At 50.5% G+C, this 27,332-nt stretch overlaps 1 protein-coding gene and 1 long non-coding RNA gene across 2 annotated transcripts; both read left to right on the plus strand.

Annotated features, from left to right (window-relative positions):
- The first annotated feature begins 4,936 nt into the window (after positions 1–4,936).
- On the plus strand, positions 4,937–26,494 carry PILRA (paired immunoglobin like type 2 receptor alpha). Its single transcript, XM_080980021.1, has 7 exons — positions 4,937–5,304; positions 18,990–19,106; positions 21,285–21,671; positions 23,416–23,529; positions 23,797–23,824; positions 25,116–25,180; positions 26,074–26,494. The coding sequence occupies exons 2-7, from the start codon at positions 19,085–19,087 to the stop codon at positions 26,253–26,255; spliced, it is 798 nt and encodes a 265-aa protein (XP_080836147.1). The 5' UTR covers positions 4,937–5,304; positions 18,990–19,084; the 3' UTR covers positions 26,256–26,494.
- LOC308462417 lies at positions 7,958–10,465 on the plus strand. The gene is made up of 2 exons (XR_013979133.1): positions 7,958–8,523; positions 10,260–10,465. It is a non-coding gene; the product is annotated as an uncharacterized lncRNA (long non-coding RNA).
- Positions 26,495–27,332: the final 838 nt, after the last annotated feature.

The following is a 27,332-nucleotide window of genomic DNA, read 5'->3' on the forward strand; positions in this document are numbered from 1 at the left end:
AGTCTTCTAAACCCAGCAGGATCTGTAAAAGCACAGCTGCACTTGTGTAAAGAGTAGAAATTAACAGAGTTTGAACCTGGGAGGCTGTTGGCTTTGTGGTTGGCGGAGGCTGGAGAGTGGCTGGCTGGGGCAGGGTACCCCCCCCCCGGAAAGAGCAGGTTTTTGCGGTGCTCCTGGACCCCTCTCTGTCATGCTCAAGAACCCTCTGTGGCTAGGAGCACATTTTCCCAGCTACGGCTGGCGTTATAATAATTTTAAGGTCCCAGGAAAATGGAAAAGCCTCCCCATTGTCTTTTCCTGCACAAATCCTGCCTTAAGGGTATGTCTCTGTATGAATAGGGTGAGCCTGTGACCTGGCTCAGGAACAAAGTATTTATCATTGCAAAAGACTGGCCAGGCTCCCCAGGGTATCCAATCAAGTAAGCATTAACAGGTAACCTGCCAGACAGGAGGTAAACAAACCACTCAGATTTCTGCCGTAGACCGCCCCTTCTGTGATGTATGTATGATGTTTCTGGGGGTGGTCTTGGACTCCAGGGCAGGCAATTTAAAATGTCTATATAAGGGCAGGCACACCTTGGTTCGGGGTCCTCCTCCTTTCCTGCGTGTGAAGGGGGCACCCTGTTGCAACAGATCAATAAAGATCAGGCTTACTAGCTGCTTTGCTTCTCAGTATTCTATGGTTGGCCTCTGCTATTTTCTCCAACCGATGGAGAACCTACATAAGGACTCTATATGGGTTCTTGGGTTCCCCATAAGGGACAAAGGAGCAGGGTTTTTCTATAACAACTGGGAGGACCACTCCCATGGGGGGAGGTCCTTAGCCAATTCCTCCAGGAGGCAGAAGCCCACCTGGTGGGGCCGGCTTACTCCCAGTCCTATAAAAGTGGGTGCCTCTTCCATGGCTGGGGTGGGGTGGGGGTCTCTGTCTGCCTGTGCTCAGAGGCCAGCACAATTTTCACACGACTGACACCTCACTTCCTCCTCCTTTCTGTGGCTGTGGCTGTATGTGCTTCGCCATTGCTCAATCTTCCACCCGAATCTCCAGCACTCAGGGGAGAGAGGCTTACTGGATGTGGTTGTGTGTGGCTCTTGTGGCTGCAGCCGGGCTTTGCTCTGATCCCTGAAGCCACCAGAGACCCCCCAGCAGCAAAGGATATGATCCGCCAGGGGCTGTTGCTGCTCCTGCTGGTCCTGGGTGGAGGTGAGTGAAAGGGCGAGGCAGAGGAAGGAAAGAAGCTCTGGTGGGGAGCCCTTCTGGATCAGGCCAAAGTCATCCACCTAGTCCAGAATCCTGTTCTCACGGTGGCCAAATCCCCCTCAGAACCTAGGAAGCTAGATAGACTTCCTCTGGCCCTGGAGGTTCCATAATGCGACCCCATCAGTGATGGGTGGGGTATAAATAATAAAAAGATGGTGTTACGGAAATGACATGGGGGCGGCCACATCTTTAAAATTCATAGAAAATCCATACTTTAACCGACACTCCTCATTCCAACGCCATTTTGACCCTTAAAGAAAGGTGGGTTTGGGCTCCACGTCCCTCCATGAACAGGGCACCCCGCCTTAATTCCCCAAGTGTGAGAGCACAGACATGGCCCCCCACCCAGGGAGTGACCAGGGGGGTGTTAACGGAGAAATCTGAGGACTCCCTTGGCCAAAAACAAGGATACCAGCCAGGAATACCAGAGCAAAACAGCAGCCAGTAGGCTTGGTCTTGATTGAAGTCTGTCGCGACAGGACTCCCACCTGCCACAAGGTGGAACAAGATGTAAGCCCCAAACAAAAGAAGACCCCAACTTTTATTAGTTAATCCCCATGTTACACCCCCCCAAACTACATCACTCGTACATCACGGTTACATCATGAAAGGGGAGGTCTGGTGGCAGGAATCTGAGCATCCTGGACCCTGCCCCATGGTTCCCCTTGCCCTCCGCCAAACACCCATCAAGTGAAACAAAAGAGATATTTACATTTCCCTGTTTCCCAGCCAAGTTCATCCCACCCTTTTGTCTTCATCTGGGTTTGCTATTTCTGGAATGGCTACCTGTCTGGCACTCAGGTATCAGGAGGCCAGGGATTATCACTCAGGCAGAGGGGCTGCTGAGGAGCTGAGCTCACAGGTCTATAGGAATTTCTGAAGTTTTCCCAGGGAGCCAGTATATAGATACATTTATCACTGAATTCTTACATTTGGTATCGTGCCGCAGAGGCCCTTTGAATAGACAGGAAGAAACTGTGATGAAGTGTTTTGTGGGGACAAGTCACAAAAGTCACAAAAGGGATTGTGCTGGTTTTGGTAGTGGGCTGCAGGTGCCTGATATCTGCTGGAGGGGCAACCCCCACGCCCCCAATCTATACATAAATTCCTGCAACAGGGGCAACCACAGACATCTGCAGAGGCAGTTGAGCAAGTCAGGTGTTCTGAAAGCCCATCTTCAGACAAGCCCTGAGGGCAAGGAGATGTCAAGAGTTTTATTTTTCTTCCAGTGATGGATACTTAAGGGGTGTTGGGAAAGGTGTCTGATAAAGTGATCTCATGTTGAACTTGCGTCACCCTTCTAGACCCCTCCCCATTTGTGACATGCTAGTGATGTACTGATGATGTATCCACGATGCCCCTCAAAGTGTATTCTGGGGGAAAGAGGGAAGTTTTAAAAGAGGACGTCACCCCATGCTCAGGGTTCTTATTCCTGGGGGGACCTGTTGCGCAGCAATAAGGACCATGGTCTACTGACCGCTCTTTTGCTCCAAATTACTTGGCTGGAACTTCCTTCTTTCACTGGCCACATGGACCCGAGACAAGCTGGGCTATTGAGTGGTCTCTCACCCCAGAATTTTTTCCATAACAAGCCAAACTATGAGGGAGATAACCAGGCAGAGAGGGGCAAGCAGCCAAGCTATGTTGAATTGGGAGAATTAAGGGAGGGGGAGAGCAGTTAGGGAACACTTCAATAGACAGTGTGGAAGCTTCTGTCCCCCGGGACGTGACAACGTTTGGGCCGGTTCTGTTGGGGAGGGGGAAAGGAGGAGGAGCCCGAGGGAGAAACTCCATCATGCAGTAAAGGCTGCAATTCTTTGTCTGTTCTCGAAGCGACTGAATAAAGCATACCGCATTTTTCCGTGTATAAGACGAGCTTTTTTGACCCCAAAATGAGGTTTAAAATTTAGGCTCGTCTTATACACGGGTAGTGCTGAGGGGGGACGTGCGAATGTTTTTTGGGTGCGAGCCTGAGATTGTAAGCGGTGATTGGCTCCTTCTAATCATGTGATTCAAAAACCCTTGCGCACCCTAGTTATCTTATACCAGAGGTACACATGGCATCCATAGAGCAAATCAGCCCCTTCCAAGCCTGAGTTTTAAGTGGCGATTGGCCGCTTGGTTGTTTGGGGGAATGCTGAAAATTGGTGGAAACCGCAGGAGGAGAGAGCGGATCTTGTGTTCGAATCCTGCTTGCGGGTTTCCCTTTGGGGCATCTGCTTGGCCCAGGCATAGGCAAACTCGGCCCTCCGGATGTTTTGGGACTACGACTCCCATCATCCCTAGCTAGCAGGACCAGTGGTCAGGGATGGTGGGAATTGTAGTCCCACAACATCTGGAGGGCCGGGTTTGCCTATGCCTGGCTCGGCCCCTGTGAGGACAGAAGGCTGGACTAGCTGGGCCCCTGGTCTAAGCCTGCAGGGCTCTTGGTATATGCTCAGGAGCCAGTGTGGTGTAGTAGTCTCGTAATCTGGTGAACGAGGTTCGCTTCCCCGCTCCTCCACATGCAGCTACTGGGTGACCTTGGGCTAGTCACACTTCCTTGAAGTCTCTCAGCCCCACTCACCTCACAGAGTGTTTGTTGTGGGGGAGGAAGGGAAAGGAGAATGTGAGCCACTTTGAGACTCCTTCGGGTAGTGATAAAGCAGGATATCAAATCCAAACTCCTCTTCTTCTTCTCTTAAATGATAAATTAGTCCCCTGATTTGCCATCACAGGACACTTTCGGTTGTGTCCCTCAGAGTCCCCCCCCCCCGCTGACATGTGATGCCATTTCCTTCTCCCTGAAACCACCAAGAGCTTTTGCTACTTCCTTTTCAAAGCAGAAACCCACAAACTTCTGCCTTTTTGGGTCTGTTTAGCCTGGGAAAGTGGAGGCGGAGATATTGGCCATCTCCCAAGATTTCCCCATGGAAGAGGGAGCAGGCTTCTTTTCTCTTGCTCCTGGAGGGCAGGACTCGAACCCGTGGCTTCACCTCTTGAATTATTCTTATTCTTATTTACCCGCAACAGGGAGTACGGACTCATCCAAATCGCCACGTGGGGCGGCAGCTGGCGAGAGCAATGGGGCATTTCAGAGATGCAAGCACTTGGAACCCGACCCTTCGAGGTGGAACGGATTTGTTAAAGGTAAAACAGCCTATATTGCCTGTTTTGTGATTTTAAATCTCTGCTGTGGCTCTATCACCAAAAGTAAAGGTAAAGGGAGCCCTGACCATTAGGTCCAGTCGTGGCCGACTCTGGGGTTGCGGCGCTCATCTCGCTTTACTGGCCAAGGGATTCGGGTCATGTGGCCAGCAGGACTAAGCCGCTTCTGGCGAACCAGAGCAGCGCACGGAAACGCCATTCACCTTCCCGCCGGAGCGGTACCTATTTATCTACTTGCACTTTGACGTGCTTTTGAACTGCTAGGTTGGCACGAGCAGGGACTGAGAAACAGGAGCTCACCCCATTATGGGGATTCGAACCACCGACCTTCCGATCGGCAAGTCCTAGGATCTGTGGTTTAACCTACAGCGCCACCTGCGTCCCCATCACCAAAAGTACTTTTACCCAAACTTGGATTTATGCCTCCAGATAATTTTCCTTTTATCCGTTAACCCCAATACTAAAATAAACAGTCTTTTCTTCTGTTTTTCTTTCTTTCTCTCTCCGTTCTGCTTCCTTGGCCTTCCTGGAATTCCACATCTGGCAACCTTGCCATCTCACAGCCAGGACAAAGGAATCCGTCACCCTGCCCTGCACCTTCAACTACACCTGGGAGGCTCAAGAGACGGCCGAGGTGTATTGGCACTTAGGAAACTTTCATGGAGAGCTCCTCTTCAACCACACCCACAACCCCACCCACAGGTACACCCACCTGAACTACACAGGGCGGGTGTCTCTGGTCGGGGACCTGTCAAAGGGGCTCGATGCGTCAATCCAGATTGAGAATCTGGGGGAGTCGGACTCCAATCTATATTTCTGCAGCGTCTCGGTAGAGACAGTTCATGAAGGTGTGAAGTATTGGCGAAACATTGAGGGGACAAACCTCACGGTCACAGGTGAGCTGGCACATTTTTAAAAATGATGCTTATTTTTGAGTTTTTCAGTTTAGCAATTGCACTTGTGTCCCCTTCTTATACAATAGTTCTGTTTGACTTCCCACCCAGCGTTCCGTGACTGTTCTTTTTACATCTTGCTTAGCTGCAAATACATTAATTATTCCTTCGCCCTATTTTCCACACTCCCGTATCTTTCATATTAACAACTGTTGGTCACAAAGTACCCCCTACTGGGAATTTATATTTGAGGTCCATTTTTTTGCAAATATACCCCTAGGTATTCTCTTGGTTTCCACTCTCTTGCATATTCTATCCTTGTCGCATATAAAAATAGGTTGTGGGCTTTCTTTGGTAATTCATTCCCAAGTATACCTAGAAGAAATGCTTCCCGTTTCTTGGGGAAGGTAAATTTAAAGATTTTCTTTAACTCATTGTACACCACCTCCCCAAAGTCTTTGGCCTGTTTGCAGTTCCACCATAAATGAATAAAGGAACCCTCTGCTTCAAGACATTTCCAACACATTTTTTTAATTTCTTTTGTACATTTAAGCCAATTTAACCGGTGTCAAATACCATCTATACTGCATTTTATACCTATTTTCTCTTATTTGATAACATGCCGAAAGAGTCCATAATTTTCCCCTCTCATCAATTCTGATATTACGCCCCATATCAATAGCCCATTTTATCATTGCCTCCTTAATGAGTTTGTCTTTAGTCTCCCACTCTAGCAGTAGTTTATATATTTTAGAGATTAGTTTTTTATTGGGCCCCAAAATCACCCTTTCAAATTCTGATCCTTCTTGCACAAATCCTCTTTGTCTTTTTAAAGCTTCTCCTTTATCTGGAAGTATTGAAATGAGTCGTGTATCCAATTAGACACCTCCTCCCTATCTTTTAATTTTATGTTGTCATCTTTGTATCCAAGGAGATCTTTGTACTTTCCCCATATTCTGTCCACGTTTAGCTTTTTCACTGTAACCGCTGCCACCGGTGAGATCCAACCGGGAGTCTTTCTTTCCAAAATACCTTTACGTCTCATCCAAACCTTACATAGACTCCTTCTAATCATGTGATTCAAAAATCCCTTGCACACCCTAGTTTTCTTATACCGGAGGTACACATGCCATCCATAGAGCAAATCAGCTCCTTCTAAGCCCAGTACATTTGCATCCTTCAATTTGACCCACTCCTTCATCCAGCTTAGACAGGTTGCTTCATAATATAATTGCTTGAACACCATTTGTAAAGGCCAATCCAATGTACATATAATCTAGGATCTTTGTCATAAAGGTCCATGAGACATTGTCGAAGGCCTTTTCCCGGTGGCGGCAATGTTATTCTTGAACCTCAGTCACCATTCATGGTGACAAGACTTCTCAAAGTGCTCACATTCTGACAATCCGCAGTCACAAAATGTGCCTGGCGCCTGGCTAATTTCGAACGCTGCCTCAGCCCACAGCAATTGCCCACAGCAGCCACCTTCTCCCCAGGGTTGGCACTCCATTCTGCTTGGTTCAAAGGGGACCCCGGGGGATGGCAGTGGAGCCTGAGGCAGAGCAGAAAATGGGGATCCACTATCTCCCAGACAAAGGGCTGCGGAGGACCCAAAGTGACCACCCGAGGCAGGTAGACCCACAAGTGCCTCCCCACCACCACCACCCTAGACAGCAAAAATACCACACCACAGAAAACACATTAGATACATCTTCCCAGAGAGAAGATGGAGCCAGCTTGCTTCCTGCTGCTCCAGAGGGCAGCACCTGAACCAACGGATCCACATTGCAAGAAAGGAGATTTTGACTAAACATTAGGAAGAATTTTACCAGGGTAAGAGCTTGTTCAACAGAGGAACGGTCTCAAAAAACAACAACACAGAGGAATGGTCTCCCCGTGAGGTGGTGCCCTCTCCTTCCTTGGAGCCTTTTCCTTGGATGGCCACCTGTCAACGAGTCTTCAGCTGTGATTCCTGTATGGCAGGGGGTTGGGCTGGATGACCTTGGAGGTCCCTTCCATACATGCAGTTTTATATTTCAACGAGGCGCTGCTCTCTCCTCAATGCTGAGGAGGTGCAATTGCAAATGGCAGGCGCCTAGATCAGGAGGCCCTTGAGGGTGCATGAAACGGCTTGTGGGCTCCTGTGGGTGCCCCCCGCCTCCTTGAAAGAAATGCCCTTGTGCCAGGCCACTGCAGTGTGTGCCCGTCCTCAGCCTCTGCCTTGTTCCTCGGCCTAACTCTTGCTTTCTTCCTGCCCCCCAGGTCCTCCACTGCCGGACCCCCCCAGCTTCAACTTCAGCCTTGTAGGTCTGGTGATTAGGGGAACCCTCCTAGGTGCCATCCCTCTGGGGCTGCTGGCATTCCTTGTATGGAGAAAAGGTAGGGGGGCTGTTGTGGGGCAGGGAGGGAGGGGGCAGTTACTGCGCTAGGGTCCGTCTCTCCCTCCAATCTGGCCCTCCAGAGGCGGCAGCTGGGAAGCCCCTCCTGCGTTTCTGTGCCAGCCCTTCTGCAGCCAGGAGAGGACGGGGGGGGGGGGGGCAGCCTTTGAGCTCAGCCTGGCCTGGTTGTCCTCTCCTCTTTCCAAGCCATCTAGGATGGTGGTGTTGCAGGGATTTATGTACAGGTTGTGGGGGGGGGTGTTTGCCCCTCCAGCAGATATCCTGCACATGCAGCCCACTACCAAAATAAGCACAATCACTTTTGTGACTCTTGGGACTTGTCCCCACAAAACACTTCATCACAGTTTCTTCCTGCTTATTCAAAGGGCCTCTGCTGCACGATACCAAATGTAAGAATTCACTGATAGATGTCTCTATGTACTGGCTCACTGGGAAAACTAGAAAATCTAGACCTGTGAGCTCAGCTACTCCAGAAATAACAAACCCAGATGAAGACAAAAGGGTGTGATGAACTTGGCTGGGAAACAGGGAAATGTAAATGTCTCTTTTATTCCACTTGATGGGTGTTTGGTGGAGGGCAAGGGGAACCACGGGGCAGGGTCCAGGATGCTCAGATTCCTGCCACCAGACCTTCCCTTTCATGATGTATGAGTGATGTAACCGTGATGTAGTTGGGGGGGTGTAACATGGGGATGAGCAGCTAATAAAAGTTTGGGGGCTCTTTTGTTTGGGGCTTCCATCTTGTTCCACCTGGTGGCAGGTGGGAGTCCTGTCGTGACAGTCTTCAATCAAGACCAAGCTGACTGGCTGCTGTTTTGCTCTGGTATTCCTGGCTGGGGTCCTTGTTTTTTGTCCAAGGGGGCCCTCGGATTTCTCTGTTAACAGTTGGCATCACTGCCTCCCGCATCAGGGAGTTCCACAGTGTAACAGATGTGCTGGCTAGCGCTGATAGGATTGGCAGCCCAAAACATCTGGACGGCCACCAGGCTGTGAGATGCCAGCCCTGACGGCTTCAGGTTGCTCAGTGAAACATCAAAGGCACAGGACCTTCCTTGGAGGTTTTTAAGCAGAGGTCGGTGACCCTCTGTCAGGGATTCTTCAGCTGAGATTCTTGTAAGGCAGGGGGCCAGACTGGATGTCCTTTGGGGGTCCCTTCCAACTCTACAACTGTGATTCTATGGCCAAAGGAAAAAGCTCCCAGCACCAGATGTTGGCTTGGGGAGGAGAGGGGAGGCAGAGGAAGATGAGCGGAGGGAGGTGGGGGCGAGGAGAATTGTATTTCAACATTCAGTTCATAAGTTTAGTGCAGGGGTAGGCAACCTAAGGCCCAGGGGCTGGATCCAGCCCTGTTAAGTTGTGAGTGAACATATCAGACGACACAGTGATTCTTCAAACAGCTCTTATTTATTCAGAGGCCAGAACAGAACTGAACTGAGGAGCTCAGTCAGCCTGCTTATATAGAGCTCCAGTACAACGTTACTGTAGCAACTTTCTAAAACTATCCAATCACTGAACGTCACTTTCAACCCTTCATTTGCATAACTATCTACAGTATCCCCCTGCTGGCCCAGGGTGAGAACTTCAGTACATAACAGGCCCAATTGCCTTCTCAATCTGGCCCACGGACGGTCCGGGAATCAGCATGTTTTTACATGAATAGAATGTGCCCTTTTATTTAAAATGCATCTCTGGGTTATTTGTGGGGCAAAGGAATTCGTTCATTATTCTGCGTAATGCAGAACTAGCCAGATTGACAGGAAGAATTCGAGACCAGGATGAACAGAAGTTTCAAGAAAGTTGGAGTAAACTTATGGTGTACATAAAAGATCATTGTAAAGCCTTAAAAACACTGGCAGGACTGGAATAACTCTTACAACGTATGGCAGATATAAAGTTAAATAAATAGAATACGCAATATAAGAAAATATAAGATACTCATTGAAGGGGTAGAGGGAAGTCATAAGCTCGGCAGAGCTAAGGTAATTATGTGATATATGTGTATTACAACTGGATGTTTAAAGAAAATAATAAACATTTATTGGGGGAGAAAGGAATTTGTTCATTATTATTATTTTCCCCCAAAAATATAGTCCCACAAGGTCTGAGGGACAGTGGACTGGCCCACGGCTGAAAAAGTTTGCTGACCCCTGGTTTAGTGTTCTAGCCAAAGGCCATGTCAAATTTGTATTCGGCAAGAGTATTAATAAAATTATACAGAACATCCACCCATAATCTTAAAATCCACAATATAAAAACTTGACTTTGCAGAGTTCCTGATCATTAAAATGCAGTTTCCCTTGTGCATCTCCGACAGCTCCAATTCTAAAAATATTTCGCCTTTTTAAGATTTTCCAGCATCCGCGAGTTAAGAGAGAGAGATGATGCCAGACACAGCAACAAATGTAATGTTGGATATTTACAATCCTCTCCTCGCATCTCTACACATCCTAAATCTCTACACCTAAATCTATCTTGATTTCAGAATAGACCTCCGAATCATCAGAACAATTTATAGCAATTTTATCTGACTCATTCTTTTCCTGTTGTTGTTTTTCCCAGCCTGTGCCAAGAGAACTGCTCCATCTGCCACAAAGCCATGATTGTCGCTCAAAAGAAACCGACCCATTTCTGCCGGCGTGTGTGAATAAATGTCTCAGAAATCGATCTCTTGGATAACCACAAGGTGCCTACAAGGTCTTTTCATAGTGGGCTGTATATAAATTTAATTAACAATAACAAATAAATACATTTATTAATGAATCAAATATATTTTATTATTATTAATAATAGCTGTCTCCTGATAGCCAAGGGTTAAAGAAAAATAGGGGTCGCCGCTGCAGCCCACGCCTCACTCGAGGGTCTTGCAGTCCTGCAAGGTCCACTTGTGGGTCAGGAGCAAAGCAAGAAACTGCAGCCAGGTATATAGAAAGCAGGGCAGCTAGTAAGCCTGATATTTATTTTGCTGATGTGGCTTTCGAAATTCCAGGACACTTGCTGTTGCTCAGAGAACCACTCCGGTTCACTCTGTGCATGAGGTCTTTGGTTTGAATTCCATTCACAAATACGGTAAGCTATTCCATTCATTAAACTATTTCCATTCACAAAACAGGACTTAGCCCGTGTCCACTGCCTGCTGTTTGACGGACAAGGTGATGACGAGCAGGTCGCTGTTGCGCAAGGGAATCACAGTTTCTTTAACTGTTCAAGGACAAGGGGATGCAATTTCCCCCACAAATGATTTTTATTAGTTTTCCAAATTATTACAAATCAAATCAATTTAATACAATTCCTTAAAATCTGGTTTCCCGCTCCGGTTCCAAGCATATGATCATCATCATTTCCTCGCATTAGCTGATCATTTCTTATTTAGAGTCCAGTTGACGTCCTTCGCTTGCTGTTAGACATTCTTCCAGCTGGCTGCTTTTCCTACCTTACAAACAGCACCTCCGTTACATCTTAAAATAAGTAATCCCTTTCACGCGTGAAGTCCTTCATGTACATTGTTGTTCCAGACCTGGTGTGCTGGGAGAGTTCATTACAGTGGTACCTCGGGTTACATACGCTTCAGGTTACAGATGCTTCAGGTTACATACGCTTCAGGTTACAGACTCCGCTAACCCAGAAATAGTGCTTCAGGTTAAGAACTTTGCTTCAGGATGAAAACAGAAATTGTGCAGCGGCGGCGCAGCGGCAGCAGGAGGCCCCATTAGCTAAAGTGGTGCTTCAGGTTAAGAACAGTTTCAGGTTAAGAACAGACCTCCGGAACGAATTAAGTACATAACCAGAGGTGCCACTGTACTATCTTCCATTATTCAGTTCTTTGCTGTGTTTACCTGGATGGTACAAGGTCACATTCTGTTCCTTCCACTGTTTACAGACTAGCGAACGAGCTGCAGCCATAAATAACTCACAGAATGCATCTCCAGTCTCCGCCATTAAAATTCCGCTCTGGAGTTCTTCCTCAGCACACAGTTAGAAACAAGATTTTTTTCTCAATTTCAGCCTCTTTGCCAGATCTGTTCGGCGGCAGTTCATTCTTTTTTCACTACGTTGCTCCATCAGCGCTCCTGGTCCAGTCCAGGAATAATTTTAAATAAAGTCCATTCAGCCTCGGTTGGGGGGGGGGAGGGCATATTAAAGACTTGTTAAGTTCCTTACTGAGCATAAATCAAAAGCCTCCCCCCCTTTTCCGAAGTAACGAACAGAATAGCACAACAGCGGCTGCACACGTCTCTTTCATTTTACAGGGGAGGACACGAAGAAAAGAGACAATTTGAAACCCATAAGAAAGCACCAAGCCCCTTGCCCTCCCCTTCCTTCCCAGGCTGTTGTCACGATTCTCAAGCTTCAGGGGAAAAAATATTCAGATACCTTCAAAGAGCCAAGCCCAGTCCTTTCGGCAGCTGACTGATTGCAGCCCCTTCGCATATGTCGGTCCAGGAGCGCCACTTGATTGATGCCAAGTGTCCGAATTATGGAGGAGCAAGTCACAAACAATGCCGGGGACGGAGGCTCGTCCATGGCAGGGACACGCTCCCAGGTCGCGCCCGCTCTGCCTTTCAAGTAGGCAGACCCGTGCTTGAGCGGCGCAATGGGGTGCAGGGAGTGTAAAGGGATGTAAAACTGCAGTCAAGCACAACATTCCTACAGTGGATGTGTGAGGGGATGTTTTGCACCACTCAGGAGAAGACTTCCTGTTTCCTCCTGAGCTGGGACAGACTTGAAGAGGGTGCGGTCTGTTGCTCTAGTATGGAGGAGCCCATGGCCTCCATGTTCGGATCCGTGTCTCTTCTCCATTTTGGATGTTGCTGTGTGTTTGGAGAAGCGGCTGCTTAGTCGCAGTCACTTGGGACTCACTTCTTTATGGAATAGTTCCGGTTCTTATGTAACCCAAGCCTGCCTTCAGGGATAGGTCTGTCAACCTGAATGAATCTGTGAGTGAACTACTTTTATATTAACATTAGTCAGATTCTTGTGTTTATTCTTTTTAAGAGGGATTAGAAGGGTGGCGCTGTGGGTTAAACCACAGAGCCTAGGGCTTGCCGATCAGAAGGTCGGCGGTTCGATTCCCGCAACGGGGTGAGCTCCCGTTGCTCGGTCCCTGCTCCAGCCCACCTAGCAGTTCGAAAGCACGTCAAAGTGAAGGAGATAAATAGGTACCGCTCTGGTGGGAAGGTCAACGGTGTTTCCGTGCGCTGCTCTGGTTTGCCAGAAGCAGCTTAGTCCTGCTGGCCACATGACCCGGAAGCTGGACGCCGGCTCCCTCAGCCAGTAAAGCGAGATGAGCGCCAAAACCCCAGAGTCGGTTGACTCCTCAGCTCGGGAGCAAGATGGCACCCTGGGGCCACCTTCCCACAAATGCTGCTGGGGGGGGGTTGAACTCTGAAGTGGAGGTGGTGGCAGCAGCCCTTGCCCTCGTCTGGAGACCTCTCAGGCTTCCTGGGCAAAGCGAAGGGCGACGTTTGGGCTCTCCTCCGAGCTTTCATAAGCCCAACTTGGGATGGTCCTTGGACGGAGGCGTGTGGCAAACCCTGGAGTCACCTCCTGGGCTGGTGGGTATCCAATGTTCCTGCTTTTAGTTGACGCAATGCTTGCCTTGCCCAGGGCACTGGCAACCCGTGCCACGCCACTGCTCAGGGGAGCCCGTCTAGGTCAGCATCCTGTTCTCACAGTGGCCACCCAGATGCCCCAATGGGAAAACCACAAAAGCAGGATCTGAGCACAAGACCAGCTCTCCTGTCCTGCTGTTTCCAGAAGGTGGCATCCAGAAGTCTTGCTGCCTCTGACTGTGGTGGCAGAGCAGAGCCAACTGGCTAGCAGCCCTCAATAGCCCCCTCCCACTCAATAATAATAATAATAATAATAACAACAACAATTTTTATTTATATCCCGCCCTCCCCAGCCAAAGCCGGGCTCAGAGAGGCTAACAACAATAAAAAGTAACGCAGCTTTCTAAAATCAATTCATTCTAAAATCAATTCAAAATCAAATTAATGGCAACCATTGGGCTAGAGTGCTATGAGGATTACAGAAGGAGAGAGGGGGTCAGACTGTGCCTTGGCCAAAGGCCTGGTGGAACAGCTCCATCTTGCAGGCCCTGCGGAAAGATGTCAAGTCCCGCAGGGCCCTAGTCTCTTGGGACAGAGCGTTCCACCAGATCGGGGTCACGGCCAAAAAGGCCCTGGCCCTGGTCAAGGCTAGTCTAATTTCCCTGGGGCCCGGGATCTTCAGAGTGTTTGCAGACCGTAAGGTCCTCCACGGGGCATACCAGGAGAGGCGGTCCCATAGGTACGAGGGTCCTAGGCCGCGTAGGGCTTTAAAGGTTAAAACCAGCACCATAAACCTGATCCTGTACTCCACCGGGAGCTAGTGCAGCTGGTATAGCACCGGGTGAATGTGATCCACGAATTGGCCCAGTCCTCTTTCAAAGCCATCTGAGCTGGTGGCCACCACTGCCTCTGGTGGAAGGGAGTTCCACAGTCTGCACTGCGTGAAGGGTTTTGTTTCATCTGCCCTGAGTCCTCCAAGATCCAGCTTCGTTCAATGTCTGCAGGTTCCACTGTTATGGCACGAGGTGCCAGGCAAAGTTTCGTAATTCTACTCTACCCCCCCTCCCCCACCAGCTGGGGGCCTGAGCCATGGGGCCTCCCACCCCACCCCACCCCTCTTCAACTTCCCCCTTTCCTCCCCCTGGGCTCAAGTCCCGTTGCACCATTGCCTCAGAGGAAGGAAGGAAGGAAGGAGACTGGTTCTGTGGCAGTGAGTCAGGCGACTGGGGGCACCTCGACTGCCCCCTCCTTGCCCCCCCCCCCGGCACTTTGCTTGTGTCACTGCAAAGGAGGAAGCGGAAACATCATCTGTAGCATTGCAAATACTTAAAAGCTGATGGGCATTTTGATGGCATCAGCAAGCATTGCAAGGGATCCTGAGAACAATATCTGGAGGGTACAGGGGGGGGGGGGTGTCGTGGGTTGGCTCATTGTGGCAGGATCAGGCCAAAGAAGGATTCTTGAGCTGTGGTTCTGGCATTTGCAGGGGGCTGGACTAGATGGCTTTTGGGGTTCCCTTCCAGCTGTGCCGTTCTGTGTCCCTGAATCCCCTTCGCGCCTCGCAGGGGGTCCGGCAGGTGCCTGTTTGCCTGTTTCTTGCAAGAAGGGGTGATCTCTTTCTTGATTGAAAGCGCTTCTGAGAATCTGATCTTTTCCCTGCAGGACAGAAATAAAAACAGCCTAAGTGCGTGGCGCTGGGGGTTAAACCACAGAGCCTAGGGCTTGCAGATCAGAAACTCGGCGGTTTGAATCCCCATGACGGGGTGAGCTCCCGTTGCTCAGTCCATGCTTCTGCCCTGTTACGGTAAAATCTGGGTGCGGGGTTACTCTGCCACCCAGCTCGTCGGACTAAGTCCGCGGGTCCCTGCGGAAGAAAATGAGCTCAGCCGGAGACAGGAGCAAGTTCCAGGAGATCCGAGTTTATTGCCCAACAGGTTCAAGGCGAGATTGAACAGCGAGAAAGGGGTGACATGAACTTTTGAAATTTCCCTCCATGTCCCAGAATACAGTGCAAAATACATCCCAGTTACATCATGAATACATTAAGAAGAGGTTGGGTTACACAGATTACATCACGAATACATTAGGAAGAGGTTGGGTTACACCAGATTATCCCTTGCAATATGGAGGAGGGAGGGGGGAATATGGAGAGCTGGAGATATGCGCAGATAAGCACATCCTGAGAAGACAATGGTCCATGTATGCATAGTCTGTCACCTGGCATCGCCCGGAGGAAGGGCTTGTCAGAGCGATTTGACAGGATTAGGGTCTTGACACCTTGCTTGAGGGATTATGGAGGACAGGGGAGGTGTCATGGAGTCCTAGAGAAATTGAGCAAATTGGCACGTTGATTTTCTATGAATTTTATAGATTTTAGTCCCTTTTGACATTGGCAATTGGAAATAAATGGATATATTGTAGCGAAGAAGAAGGTGAAGAAGAAGACATGCCCCCCCTTCCGTATCATGCCCACCTAGCAGTTCGAAAGCACGTCAAAGTGCAAGCAGATAAATAGGTACCACTCTGGCAGGAAGGTAAACGGTGTTTCCATGCGCTGCTCTGGTTCACCAGAAGTGGCTTAGTCATTCTGGCCACATGACCCGGAAGCTGTACGCCGGCTCCCTCGGCCAGTAAAGCGAGATGAGCGCCGCAACCCCAGAGTCGGCCACGACTGGACCTGATGGTCAGTGGTCCCTTTACCTTTTAAGAGAAAAATGAAGGAATAATCCCAAGAAGAAGAAGAAAAATGAAATATCCGGTTTCAAATGAAGCAGCATTAGCTGCGGAAATCCAAATGCCCACACGCGCAGACTCAGGGCAAAGGGGGCACCTTCACTGGGCAACAACATCAGTCAGTGTTGTGGTATAAGAGCCAGCTCTGCAGGGAACCACAGAACGGGAGAGTCGAAAGGGACCCCCAGCGGTCATCTAGCTGAACCCCCTTGCCGTGCAGGAATCTCAGCGAAAGCATTCCAGGCAGGTGGCCCTCCGTCCTCTGCTTAAACATCTCCAATGAGGATGTCCTTGGCCAAGGAGGCAGGAGCCCGTCTGGTGGGGCAGCCTTGCCCCCAGTCCCAGGAAGGTGGGGCCTCATCCATTGCTGGGCTGGGGGGCTCAGAGGCCTCCCAGATTTTCAGGCGAGCGACACCCCACTTCCTCCTCCTTCTCCGTTGCCTATATGCTGACTGTGGCAACAGGACTTCCCTGTCAGATGGGCTCTGCTGTTGCGCAATCTGCCACCCAAATCTCCAGCGCTCAAGGGAGAAGAGGCTTGCTGGATTTGGCCGTGTGTGGCTCCTGCGACTGCAGCCGGGCTTCCGGGGGGGGGTCTTGTTCCTGCTCCCTGAAGCCACCAGAGACCCCCCAGCAGCAAAGGATATGATCCACCAGGGACTGCTGCTGGTCCTGCTGGTCCTGGGCGGAGGTAAGTGAAAGGGCGAGGCAGCGGCAGGGAGGAAGGAAGGAAGCCGGGGGGGGGGGGACAGAAGGGGAGCCCTCCTGGATCAGGCCAAAGCGGCCCACCTACTCCAGAATCCTGTTCTCACGGTGGCTGAAGGAAGCAGGTGTAATAAACTTAAATCTTCCCTTCTTCCCTTATGGGGGACACAAGAGCCCTTATAGAGTCCTTTGCAGGTTCTCCATCAGTCGGAGAAAAGAACAGAGGCCAAGCAGAGAATATTGAGAAGCAAAGCAGCTAGTAAGCCTGATCTTTATTGAACTGTTGCAACAGGGTGCCCCCTTCACACGCAGGAGAAGGAGGAGGACCCTGAACCAAGGTGTGGCCCCCCTTATATAGACATTTTTAATTGCCCGCCCTGGAGTCCAAGACCACCCCCAGAAACATCATACATACATCACAGAAAGGGCAGTCTACAACAGAAATCTAAGTTTGTTGTTTATCTCCTGTCTGGCAGGTTTCCTGTTAATGCTCACTTGATTGGATACCCTGGGGAGCCTGGCCAGTCTTTCGTGGTGGCAAATGCTTAGTTCCTGAGCCAGGTCACAGGCTCACCCTATTCATACACTGACATACCCTTAAGACAGGATTTGTGAAGGAAAAGACAATGGGGAGGCTTTTCCATTTGACTTTGACTTTGTTGGTTTTAGGGGCTCATATTTCCAAAGCTGGCTTCATGGGAGGGAGTCGCAAGTCCTAGTCCAAATCTTGCTGCTCTTCCAATTCCCATCATCATCATCATCCCTGACCATTGGCCATCCTGGCTCCTAGGAAAGCAAGGCCCTCCCCTAGACCGAGTCTAGACCTTTGAGGTCCATCCAGTCCTTCTTCACACAGCACATACCATATTTTTCGCTCCATAAGACTCACCTCACCATAAGACGCACCTAGTTTTTAGAGGAGGAAAACAAGGGAAAAAATATTCTGAACAAAACAGTGGGTGTATGATTTTTGTGGTTCATTCTGTGGCCACAGGCGTGTGATTTGACGGTGATTTTGGGGTAGCCCAATGCGAAAATCCTGAGGATCCATGTGGATCCGTGCTTTGTAACCACATTTTTGTGCCATTGTGGCCCCACGAAACAGTGTGTGTGTGTGTGTGTGTGTGTGTGTGTGTGTGTGTGTGTGTTTGGTGCAGGCTGTAGCCATGGAGATGCTATGTGATCTGATGGTGAATTTGGGGTGACCCAATACAAAAATCCTGAGGATCCGTGGGCTTTTACCTCCCCCCTCCCAGGCAGCTTCCTCTAGCCTCCCTTATCTCTCTCCCGATCCCACCGATCAGCTGCTTCCTTTCAACACTCCTTTCCCTCTTGTTTGCCTTAGTGTCTTTTCCTTAGCTGGAGCAGTTTTTTGCTCCTCCTTTTCTTCTAATTTCTCTCCTCATTGATATAATCTTCCTGTTTCCCCCCTTTGCAAGTTTTCTGTCTTTATCTCCCCCCTCCCAGGCAGCCTCCTTTATCGCTAGAGTCCCTTATCTCCCTCCCAATTGGCAAATGATCAGCGGCTTTGTTTTAACACCCACTTCCCTCTTTTTTAAAAAAGAAACATGTTCTGCTTTTCTCCCCTGGGCAATTCGGCTCCACGCATTCGCTCCATAAGACGCACAGACATTTCCCCTTACCTTTTAGGAAGAAAAAAGTGCGTCTTATGGAGCGAAAAATACGGGTAGTTAGACTGTGGAACTCCCTCCCACCGGAGGCAGGGATGGCCACTGACTTGGATGGCTTCAAAGCAAGACGAGACATATCCATGGCCCTGGTCTGCCTCCATTTGTCAGAGGCAGTGATGCTTCTGAAAGCCAGTTGGTGGAAACTGTAGGAGGGGAGAGCGGCTCTTGTGTCCGAATCCTGCTTGTGGGTTTCTTATTGGGGCATCTGCTTGGCCCCTGTGAGGACAGGAGGCTGGACCACATGGGCTCCTGGTCTGAGCCTGCAGGGATCTTGGTCTATGTTCTTGAATGATAAATTAGTCCCCTGATTTGCTGTCACAGGACACTTTCGGTTGTGTCCCTCAGAGCCCCCCCCCCCCCCCCGCTGACATGTGATGCCATTTCCTTCTCCCTGAAACCACCAAGAGCTTTTGCTACTTCCTTTCCAAAGCAGAAACTCACAAACTTCTGCCTTTTTGGGTGTGGGAAAGAGGAGGCGGAGATACTGGCCATCTCCCAAGATCTCCCCATGGAAGAGGGAGCAGCCTTGTTTTCTCCTGCTCCTGGAGGGTAGGACTTGAACCCGTGGCTTCACCTCTTGAATTATTGTTATTCTTATTTACCCGCAACAGGGAGTACGGACTCATCCAAATCGCTGCACGGGGAGGCAGCTGGCGAGAGCAATGGGGCGTTTCAGAGATGCAAGCGCTTGGAACCCGACCCTTCGATGTGGAAGGGATTTGTTAAAGGTAAAACAGCCTATATTGCCTGTTTTGTGATTTTAAATCTCTGCTGTGGCTCTATCACCAAAAGTAAAGGTAAAGGGACCCCTGATCATTAGGTCCAGTCGTGGCCGACTCTGGGGTTGCGGCGCTCATCTCGCTTTATTGGCCGAGGGAGCCGGCATGCAGATTCCGGGTCATGTGGCCAGCATGACAAAGCCACTTCTGGTGAAACCAGAGCAGCGCACGGAAACGCCGTTTACCTTCCCGCCGGAGCGGTACCTATTTATCTACTTGCACTTTGACGTGCTTTCGAACTGCTAGGTTGGCAGGAGCAGGGACTGAGCAATGGGAGCTCACCCCGTCGCGGGGATTCGAACTGCCAACCTTCTGATTGGCAAGCCCTAGGCTCTGCGGTTTAACCCACAGCGCCACCCACGTCTCTAGAAACACAAAGGTGGATGGTTAACTCCACAAGGTCTGAGCTCATGGCATCTAGCTCAAACATCCTTACTGGGACGTTCACATGGTGAAAAGAAGAGAGAGAAATAACCAAGAGTTTGATAACTCTTCCTCCCAAGTTGAGGGCATGTGACCTAGCTAACCTGTCAGGATAGCTTACTCTATGATCTTAACCTCTTCATGCAGTAGAGTTAAAAATGGATTAAAGACTTTCTGATAGATTGGACACAAACAGTGAGGGTTGGACATGTAACATCTAATTCCTTAAAAATCAGCACTGGCACCCCACAGGGATGTGTGCTAAGTCCCTACCTGTATTCATTGTATACATACGATCATCATCTGACCCGTCTACTGCAATTATTAAGTTTGCAGGTGACACCACCATAATGGGTTTAATAACAGGTGGAGACGAATCAGTGTATAGAGGGGAGGTCCAAAAAATATCTCCATGGTGCCTAGGGAACAACTTGCACCTTAATATCAGCAAGACAAAGGAGATGGTGTTGGACTTTTGGAGGAAGAGAGGAGAACTAGCCCCGCTGTGTGGAGAGAGCCTCTTTGAATTATTAGGAGTTTATCTCAGTGAAGACCTTACTTGGAAAATAAATACACCCCAGGTGGTTAATCACGGTGTGGGACGCTGGTTTGACATCAACTGATAGGAAGTGCCTACAGAGGGTGGTGAATACAGCACGAGATATTATGGGCTGTCCCGTGAATCCACTGGATGACATCACTGAAGAACGTTGCCTCAGGAGAGTGAGGAAAATTCTCAGGGATGATTATTCACCCCCAGGCAAGCACCCTCGGGCAGAAGATATAGAAGCAGGATTAGTCGCACCAACAGGGTAAATAACAGCTTCTCTCCGTGGGCTGTTAGGCTGCTGAATGAAAAGATAACAACAGGGCAACGGACTTTCGGGTTTGGTGTGTCAGTAAATGAGGGGAATTAAGGCTAAGAGAGCTGAGTGGGGGGTGCTTGCGTAATCTCACTGTATACAAGTTGTACAAGTGACAATCAAATATTTCAATTTCAGTTAATCAGGTTGGTTATATAAGGCTGGATTTATCCCACAAAAACTCCTTGGGAAGGAGCATAAGAACATAGGAAAGCCCTGGGCAGTAGGGGAGAGCAAAACTTTCTCCCACTCTTATTCTCCAGTGTTTTAAGATAGACTAGCTCTGCCCATGGAGGCTCCCTTTAGGAACCATAAGAAGCCAAGAAGTGCCCTGCAGGAGCTGGCTCCCTTGGCCTGAAAGCAGAGATGAGCACCTTTAACTGGACTTAACAATCCAGGGGTCCTTCACCTTTACCCTTTTTACCATTGTGTTTCTGTACAAATAATTTTGAAACTATTACCCTTTTTGAAACTAAGTTGCACTGCCTGTGTTCTCTTGCTGCTGTATGGGAAAACACATGAAAATGACCTTTAAAGACTTTGTAAGTAAACCATTTTTAACTTACCAAACAGGTGGTCTATTTTTATGCTAAGGGAGGTGGGAAACTTTGGGAAGAGACTTAGAAGGAGATATTTTAAAGGAAAAACAGCCTATATTCGTCTGCTGCCTGTTTTGTGATGTTAAATCTCTGCTGGGGCTGTCTCGTCAAAAAGTACTTGCTCCCAAACTTGGATTTATGCCTCCAGAAAAATTTCCTTTTATCCGTTAACCCCAGTACTAAAATAACAGTCCTTTCTTCTGTTTTTCTTTCTCTCTCTCTCCGTTCTGCTTCCTTGGCAGATTGTACCACTTGCTTCCAGGAATTCCACATCTGGCAACCTTGCCATCTCACGGCCAGGCCAAGGGAGTCCGTCACCCTGCCCTGCACCTTCAACTACACCTGGGTGGCTCAAGAGACGGCTGAGGTGTATTGGCGCTTAGGAAACTTTCACGGAGAGTTCCTCTTCAACCACACCCACGACCCCACCCACAGGTACACCCGCCCGAACTACACAGGGCGGGTGTCTCTGGTCGGGGACCTGTCAAAGGGGCTCGATGCGTCAATCCAGATTGAGAATCTGGGGGAGTCGGACTCCAATCTATATTTCTGCAGCGTCTCAGTAGAGACAGTTCACGAAGGTGTGAAGTATTGGCGAAACATTGAGGGGACAAACCTCACGGTCACAGGTGAGCTGCCCCATCCTCAGGAGGACCCCTCTGTGCCTGGATCTCTCTTGGCCCTCTGCCCCACACCTTTCTCCGCAGCACCCCCCTTCTCCCCAGGGCTGGCCCTCCTTTCTGCTTGGTTCAAAGGAGTATGGGGGGGGGTGTGGCCGTGGTGCCTGAGGCAGAGCAGAAAATGGGTCTCCACCCTCCCCCAGCTGAGGGGCCGCAGGGTACCCAAAGGTATTTCAGCACCTGAGGCAGGGAGTTCCGCAAGTGATGCTCCTCCCAGGCTGCAGGAATAACACAAGAGGATGAGAGCACAGCCGCCTTCAAACATCTGAAGGGTTGCCCTGTGGAAAGTGGAGCAAGCCTGCTTCCTGGTGCCGCTCCGGAGGACAGGGCCCGATCCAGGAGTAAACATGAGGCAGAACGTCCTGAGAGTAAGAGCAGATTGACAGTGGAACAGACTCACTCATGAGGTCTCTCCTTCCTTGGAGGTTTTAATTTTATTTTATTCTAAAATGCTTCTTTATTATTTCTTTTGGTAGTCCACTGGCAAACCGTTCTGCTTTGCACCCACAGAAATGACCTTTTTATACTGCGGGGAAGGAAGGCCTAAGACATAGTCTGTCATTTGGTAGCTACAACTCTTAAGTATTTTCCCTTCTTGAGTCTGGACTGTAACTTCTATTGGGATGCAAATACCTTCTTCAATTCCCTCTTGTCTATCCAGAGAAGGTAAATCGGTAGTAGCCATTCTCCCCACGACTCCCCACACTTCATCGCCAGGACTATGGATTATAGTTGCTGTACTTCCATGCCAGTTAGATGAGAGCCAAAAGCAAGTTTGTAATCCAGTAGCTGTGCCAGGGTGAGAAAAACCGCAGGTGGGTTTCTTAACATTATCCTCTGCCACAACCAGTTACTAAAGGTAAAGGTAAAGGGACCCCTGAACATGAGGTCCAGTCGCATGACTCTGGGGTTGCGGCGCTCATCTCGCTTTATTGGCCGAGGGAGCCAGTGTACAGCTTCCGGGTCATATGGCCAGCATGACTAAGCCGCTTCTGGCGAACCAGAGCAGCGCACGGAAACACCGTTTACCTTCCCGCCGGAGCGGTACCTATTTATCTACTTGCACGTTGACGTGCTTTCGAACTGCTAGGTTGGCAGGAGCAGGGACCGAGCAACGGGAGCTCACCCAGCTGTGGGGATTCGAACCGCCGATCAGACCTTCTGATCGGCAAGCCCTAGGCTCTGTGGTTTAACCCACAGCGCCACCTGCATCCCTTAACCAGTTACTACTGTAGGCAAAATATGATCAGCTTTCATTCCCAAAGCTTTGGACATCCAGCCCTTCACCCAATCCGGTTGGTGTACAGTGCTTAAAGGTTTCCATCTGCTAGAAAGGAGCCCTCAGCCCTGCCTTCCTTGGAGGTTTTTAAACTGAAGTCAGATGAGCACATGTCAAAGGGCCTTTGGCTGCGAGTCCTTCACTGCAGCGGGTTGGTCTGGATGACCTTTGGGGGTCCCCTCCAACCGTACGATTCTCTGTTTCTGCAAGATGTTGCCTCTTCTCGGGCGTCTGCCTCTCTCGGCCTAACGCTGACGCCCAACTCAGGGCGCAGGGAACTGTCTCCACCTGGGGCCTGCTAGGTGTGGGCCCCCCTCCTCAGAAGAAACACCCTTGTGCCACTGCAGTGGGGAGGGTGCTTGTGGGTGCCCCTGCTTTTGCCTCAACCCCTGCTTTCTCTCCCCCCACAACCAGGTCCTCCAATGCCAACCCCCCCCAGCTTCAACCTCGTGGGTCTGGCGACCGGAGGGGCAGCCGCTGCCGCCGCTGTTGCTGTGGGCCTGCTGGCGTTCGTCGCCTGGAGAAAAGGTACGGGGGCTGTTTGGGGGGGGCAGGGAGAGGGCCGTGGCTGTGCCAGGGGCCGGCTCTCCCTCCGACCTGGTCCTCCAGGTGTGGCTTCTTCCCAGTGTGGTGATGGCTCCTGCATCTCACCTGCGGAGGCACTGGGCACCCCAGCCCTGCTGCCCTGTGAGGCTCTGCCTGGGCCAAACCGCTGCCCCCCCCATTCCCCAGGGCTCTCCCCCACCAAGAGCTGCCCTCTCTGAAGGACATTTCCTCCTCTCTGTTCCTCCCCAGGTTGCTGCCCGAAGTGTGCCCCAAGGAGGTGAGTGCCTTTCCTGCCTCCTGCTGGTCTCCTTCCTAACTGGGGGGGGGGGGGGCTGACTGCGGCCCCAGATTGGCTCTGCCATGGCTGGTGACCAGTGGGCAGGACATCCTGTTAACGGAGAAATCTGAGGGCCCCCTTGGACAAAAAACAAGGACCCCAGCCAGGAATCCCAGAGCGAAACAGCAGCCAGTCGGCTTGGTCTTGATTGAAGACTGTTGTGACAGGACTCCCACCTGCCACCAGGTGGAACAAGATGGAAGCCCCGAACAAAAGAGACCCCAAACTTTTATTAGCTGCTCATCCCCATGTTGCACCCCCCCCAAACTACATCACTCATACATCATGAAAGGGGAGGTCTGGTGGCCGTAATCTGAGCATCCTGGACCCTGCCCCATGGTTCCCCTTGCCCTCCACCAAACACCCATCAAGTGTAACAAAAGAGATCTTTACATTTCCCTGTTTCCCAGCCAAGTTCATCACACCCTTTTGCCTTCATCTGGGTTTGTTATTTCTGGAATGGCTACCTGTCTGGCACTCAGGTATCAGGATGCCAGGGATTATAACTCAGGCAGAGGGGCTGCTGAGGAGCTGAGCGCACAGATCTGGAGTTTTCCCAGTGAGCCAGTACATAGATACATTTATCAATGAATTCTTACATTTGGTATCGTGCAGCAAAGGCCCTTTGAACAGATAGGAAGAAACTGTGACGAAGTGTTTTGTGGGGACAAGTCACAAAAGTCACAAAAGTGATTGTACTGGTTTTGGTAGTGGGCTGCATGTGCATGACATCTGCTGGAGGGGCAACCCCCCCAACCTATACATAAATTCCTGCAGCAGCCCTGTCCTCCCTCTCTTATATCATAACAGCAATGCAATAATCTCTCATTCCATCTGTTGCTCACAGTTCGAATCCTGCTTGCGAATTCCTCATTCTATAACATTTCTCTAAATAGACCGAAAAAGGCTTCCTTTCATCCACAAAACAATCATCATTTGGTTCTCTTATTTTAAGCTGTTCGTTTTCTGATTCAACGCAGCCCATTCCTTTACTATTTATTCGTTCTTCTTAGGTGGGAATTTGTTCATCTTTCCATTTCTGGGTATAAGGAATTCCAGCTGCTGTAGTTACAAGCATAAAAAACCGTTTTAAGCCTGGTGGTGAAAATCCGCCTTTTTACTTTTACATCAGTTAGTCTTTTGAATTCAATCCTTCTTGCAAGGCACCCCCTACAGCCCCAGGGTGCTTTGAGGGGGGCACCCATGTGACCACCCACAACTTTTCTTGCAGGAGAGCTTCACCCCAGAGCAAGGAGACGCCAGAGGAGAGAGAATACGAGGAGTTTCCCATTGAGGGTGAGCTGGGGTGGAAAAGCAGATAAAGGGTAAAGGGACCCCTGACCATTAGGTCCAGTCACGGCCGACTCTGGAGTTGCGGCACTCATCTCTCTGTAGTGGCCGAGGGAGCTGGCGTACAGCTTCTGGGTCATGTGGCCAGCATGATTAAGCCACTTCTGGCGAAGTAGATAAATAGGTACCGCTCCGGCGGGAAGGTAAAGGGCGTTTCCGTGCGCTGCTCTGGTTCGCCAGAAGCGGCTTAGTCCTGCTGGCCACATGACCCAGAAGCTGTACGCCGGCTCTCTCGGCCAATAAAGCGAGATGAGCGCCACAACCCCAGAGTTGGCCATGACTGGACCTAATGGTCAGGGGTCCCTTTACCTTTAAGGTGCTACTAGACGTTCTTTAATTCTTTAATTTATTTCAACTGCCTCAGACCAGCACGGCTACCTACCTGAATCTCATAATGCTGTAACTCTGGGCATACCGTGAAGCAGAAAATTCAGGGCAGATAAAAGGAAGTTGCACCTTCGTGCAGCGTGAAGTTAAACTACGGAACTCCCTGCCACAGGAGGGGAGAGTTGCTCTTGTAGCCGGGCCCCGCTTGCAGGGTTCCCTTTGGATGCTGGACTAGATGGGCTGGTCTCTTGTGGCCTGGTGCAGGTAGCCAGGCTGTTCTGATGTTCTTGTGGAACCTCCATGCCCAGAGGCAGTCTACCTTGGTTCCTAGGTTCTTAGGGGTATTGGCCACTGTGGGGACAGGGTGCTGGGCTTTTCCTCTGAGCAGTCGTCTCCTCTGCCCAGGGCCTGCCTGAGCTGCTCTGCCGCTGGAGGGAGGAGGAGGAGGAGAAGGGTGATATTCTGTTCCTCTTTCTAACCTGCGTTGTCCCCCCTCCCTCCTCCTCTTCCAGGTCCAAAAGCCCCCCCTCCCGCCTCCCCCCAGCCTCCTCCTCGCGCCCCACCGCCGCTTGCCCCCAAAGACTCCGAAGGCCTCCTGTACGCCGACTTGAACTTGGCCGGAGGCAGAGGCAAGAAGAAGATGCCCGAGGGAGGAAGGGGCGAGGAGAGCACCTATGCCATCCTGCGCCACTGAGAGGGGGCAACGGACAACTGGGGGGGGCGCTTTCCTTGGCTGCCTCCAGCCCCCTCCTGCCCCCAGCCTCCTCCTCTTCTGCTTCCTTCTCCCTCTCCCAGGTGGGAGCGAGCGACCTCCCTTGCAGGATCGGGGCCCTGGGTGGATGGCTTTTTCTTCCATTTTTCAAACTTTAATAATAATAATAATAATAAACAGCTTTGGAAATAATAATAAATAATTCCAGTTGGTGGAAATCAGCAGTGAGGAGGGTTGCTGTTGTTGCTCTCTCAGGTCCTCCTCCTGTGAGTGCAGGATGAATCCCTGGTGCTTTTCTTGAGGCCAATAGAGAGCAGGGCGCCCAACCTCTCAAGGGAAAGGGGCGATTTTGGGGGCTAAAGCACCTTTCTACTTGCATAATAATAAAGTACCAACGGGTTCGTGTGTCTCCATTCCAAATATTTGCAGAGGCAAGGACTGACCCAATAGGGTGGCATTATGGGATGGACCGGTGGAGGGGGGGCAGGGGAGTCCTGCATGCGGGGGCACCTGCCTGGCCACTGAGGGAGAGGGAGGGGGCATCTTGGGCCTGATCCTGCTGCTCTCTTCCCACATTCAAGACACCACACCTCCCTCTGGGGCAGAGCCAGGTGGGGACACAGGCTGGCTGGTGGGGGGTGTCATGTGAAATCAGGGTAAAGGAGTGCCCCTGAGCACGTGCAAAGTGATTCCCTCGAGGCTGTGCCTGGGGTGGCTTCCTTTTTCGGTCTGTGTCCCCTTTATCTTGCTGGGAAGGGGGCGGAGGTTTCTAAGAGAGAGGCGGGAGGGCCAGGCCACCTGCCAGGGATTCGTCAGCTGCATTGCGGTGGGGCTGGACTAGATGGCCTTTGGGTTCCCTCTCAGCCCCACCATTCTAGAGTTCCTTAGGCCCCTGAGTAAAAGCGGCGTTTCAGCTTCCCAGCCCGCACAGGCTCGCCCTTCCTTGCCGCGACCCAGCCCAAAACAGCCTGTCCGCCTCCTCCCGGCGCTTTTACAGGCGCAAATCCAACCGGCGCAGCTTTTGCCCGGTGGGATGACGGCCTGCCAGGTGAAGCCTGC

This window comes from Podarcis pityusensis (assembly GCF_964106645.2).
Source record: "Podarcis pityusensis genome assembly, chromosome: 13".
Taxonomy (NCBI): domain Eukaryota; kingdom Metazoa; phylum Chordata; class Lepidosauria; order Squamata; family Lacertidae; genus Podarcis; species Podarcis pityusensis.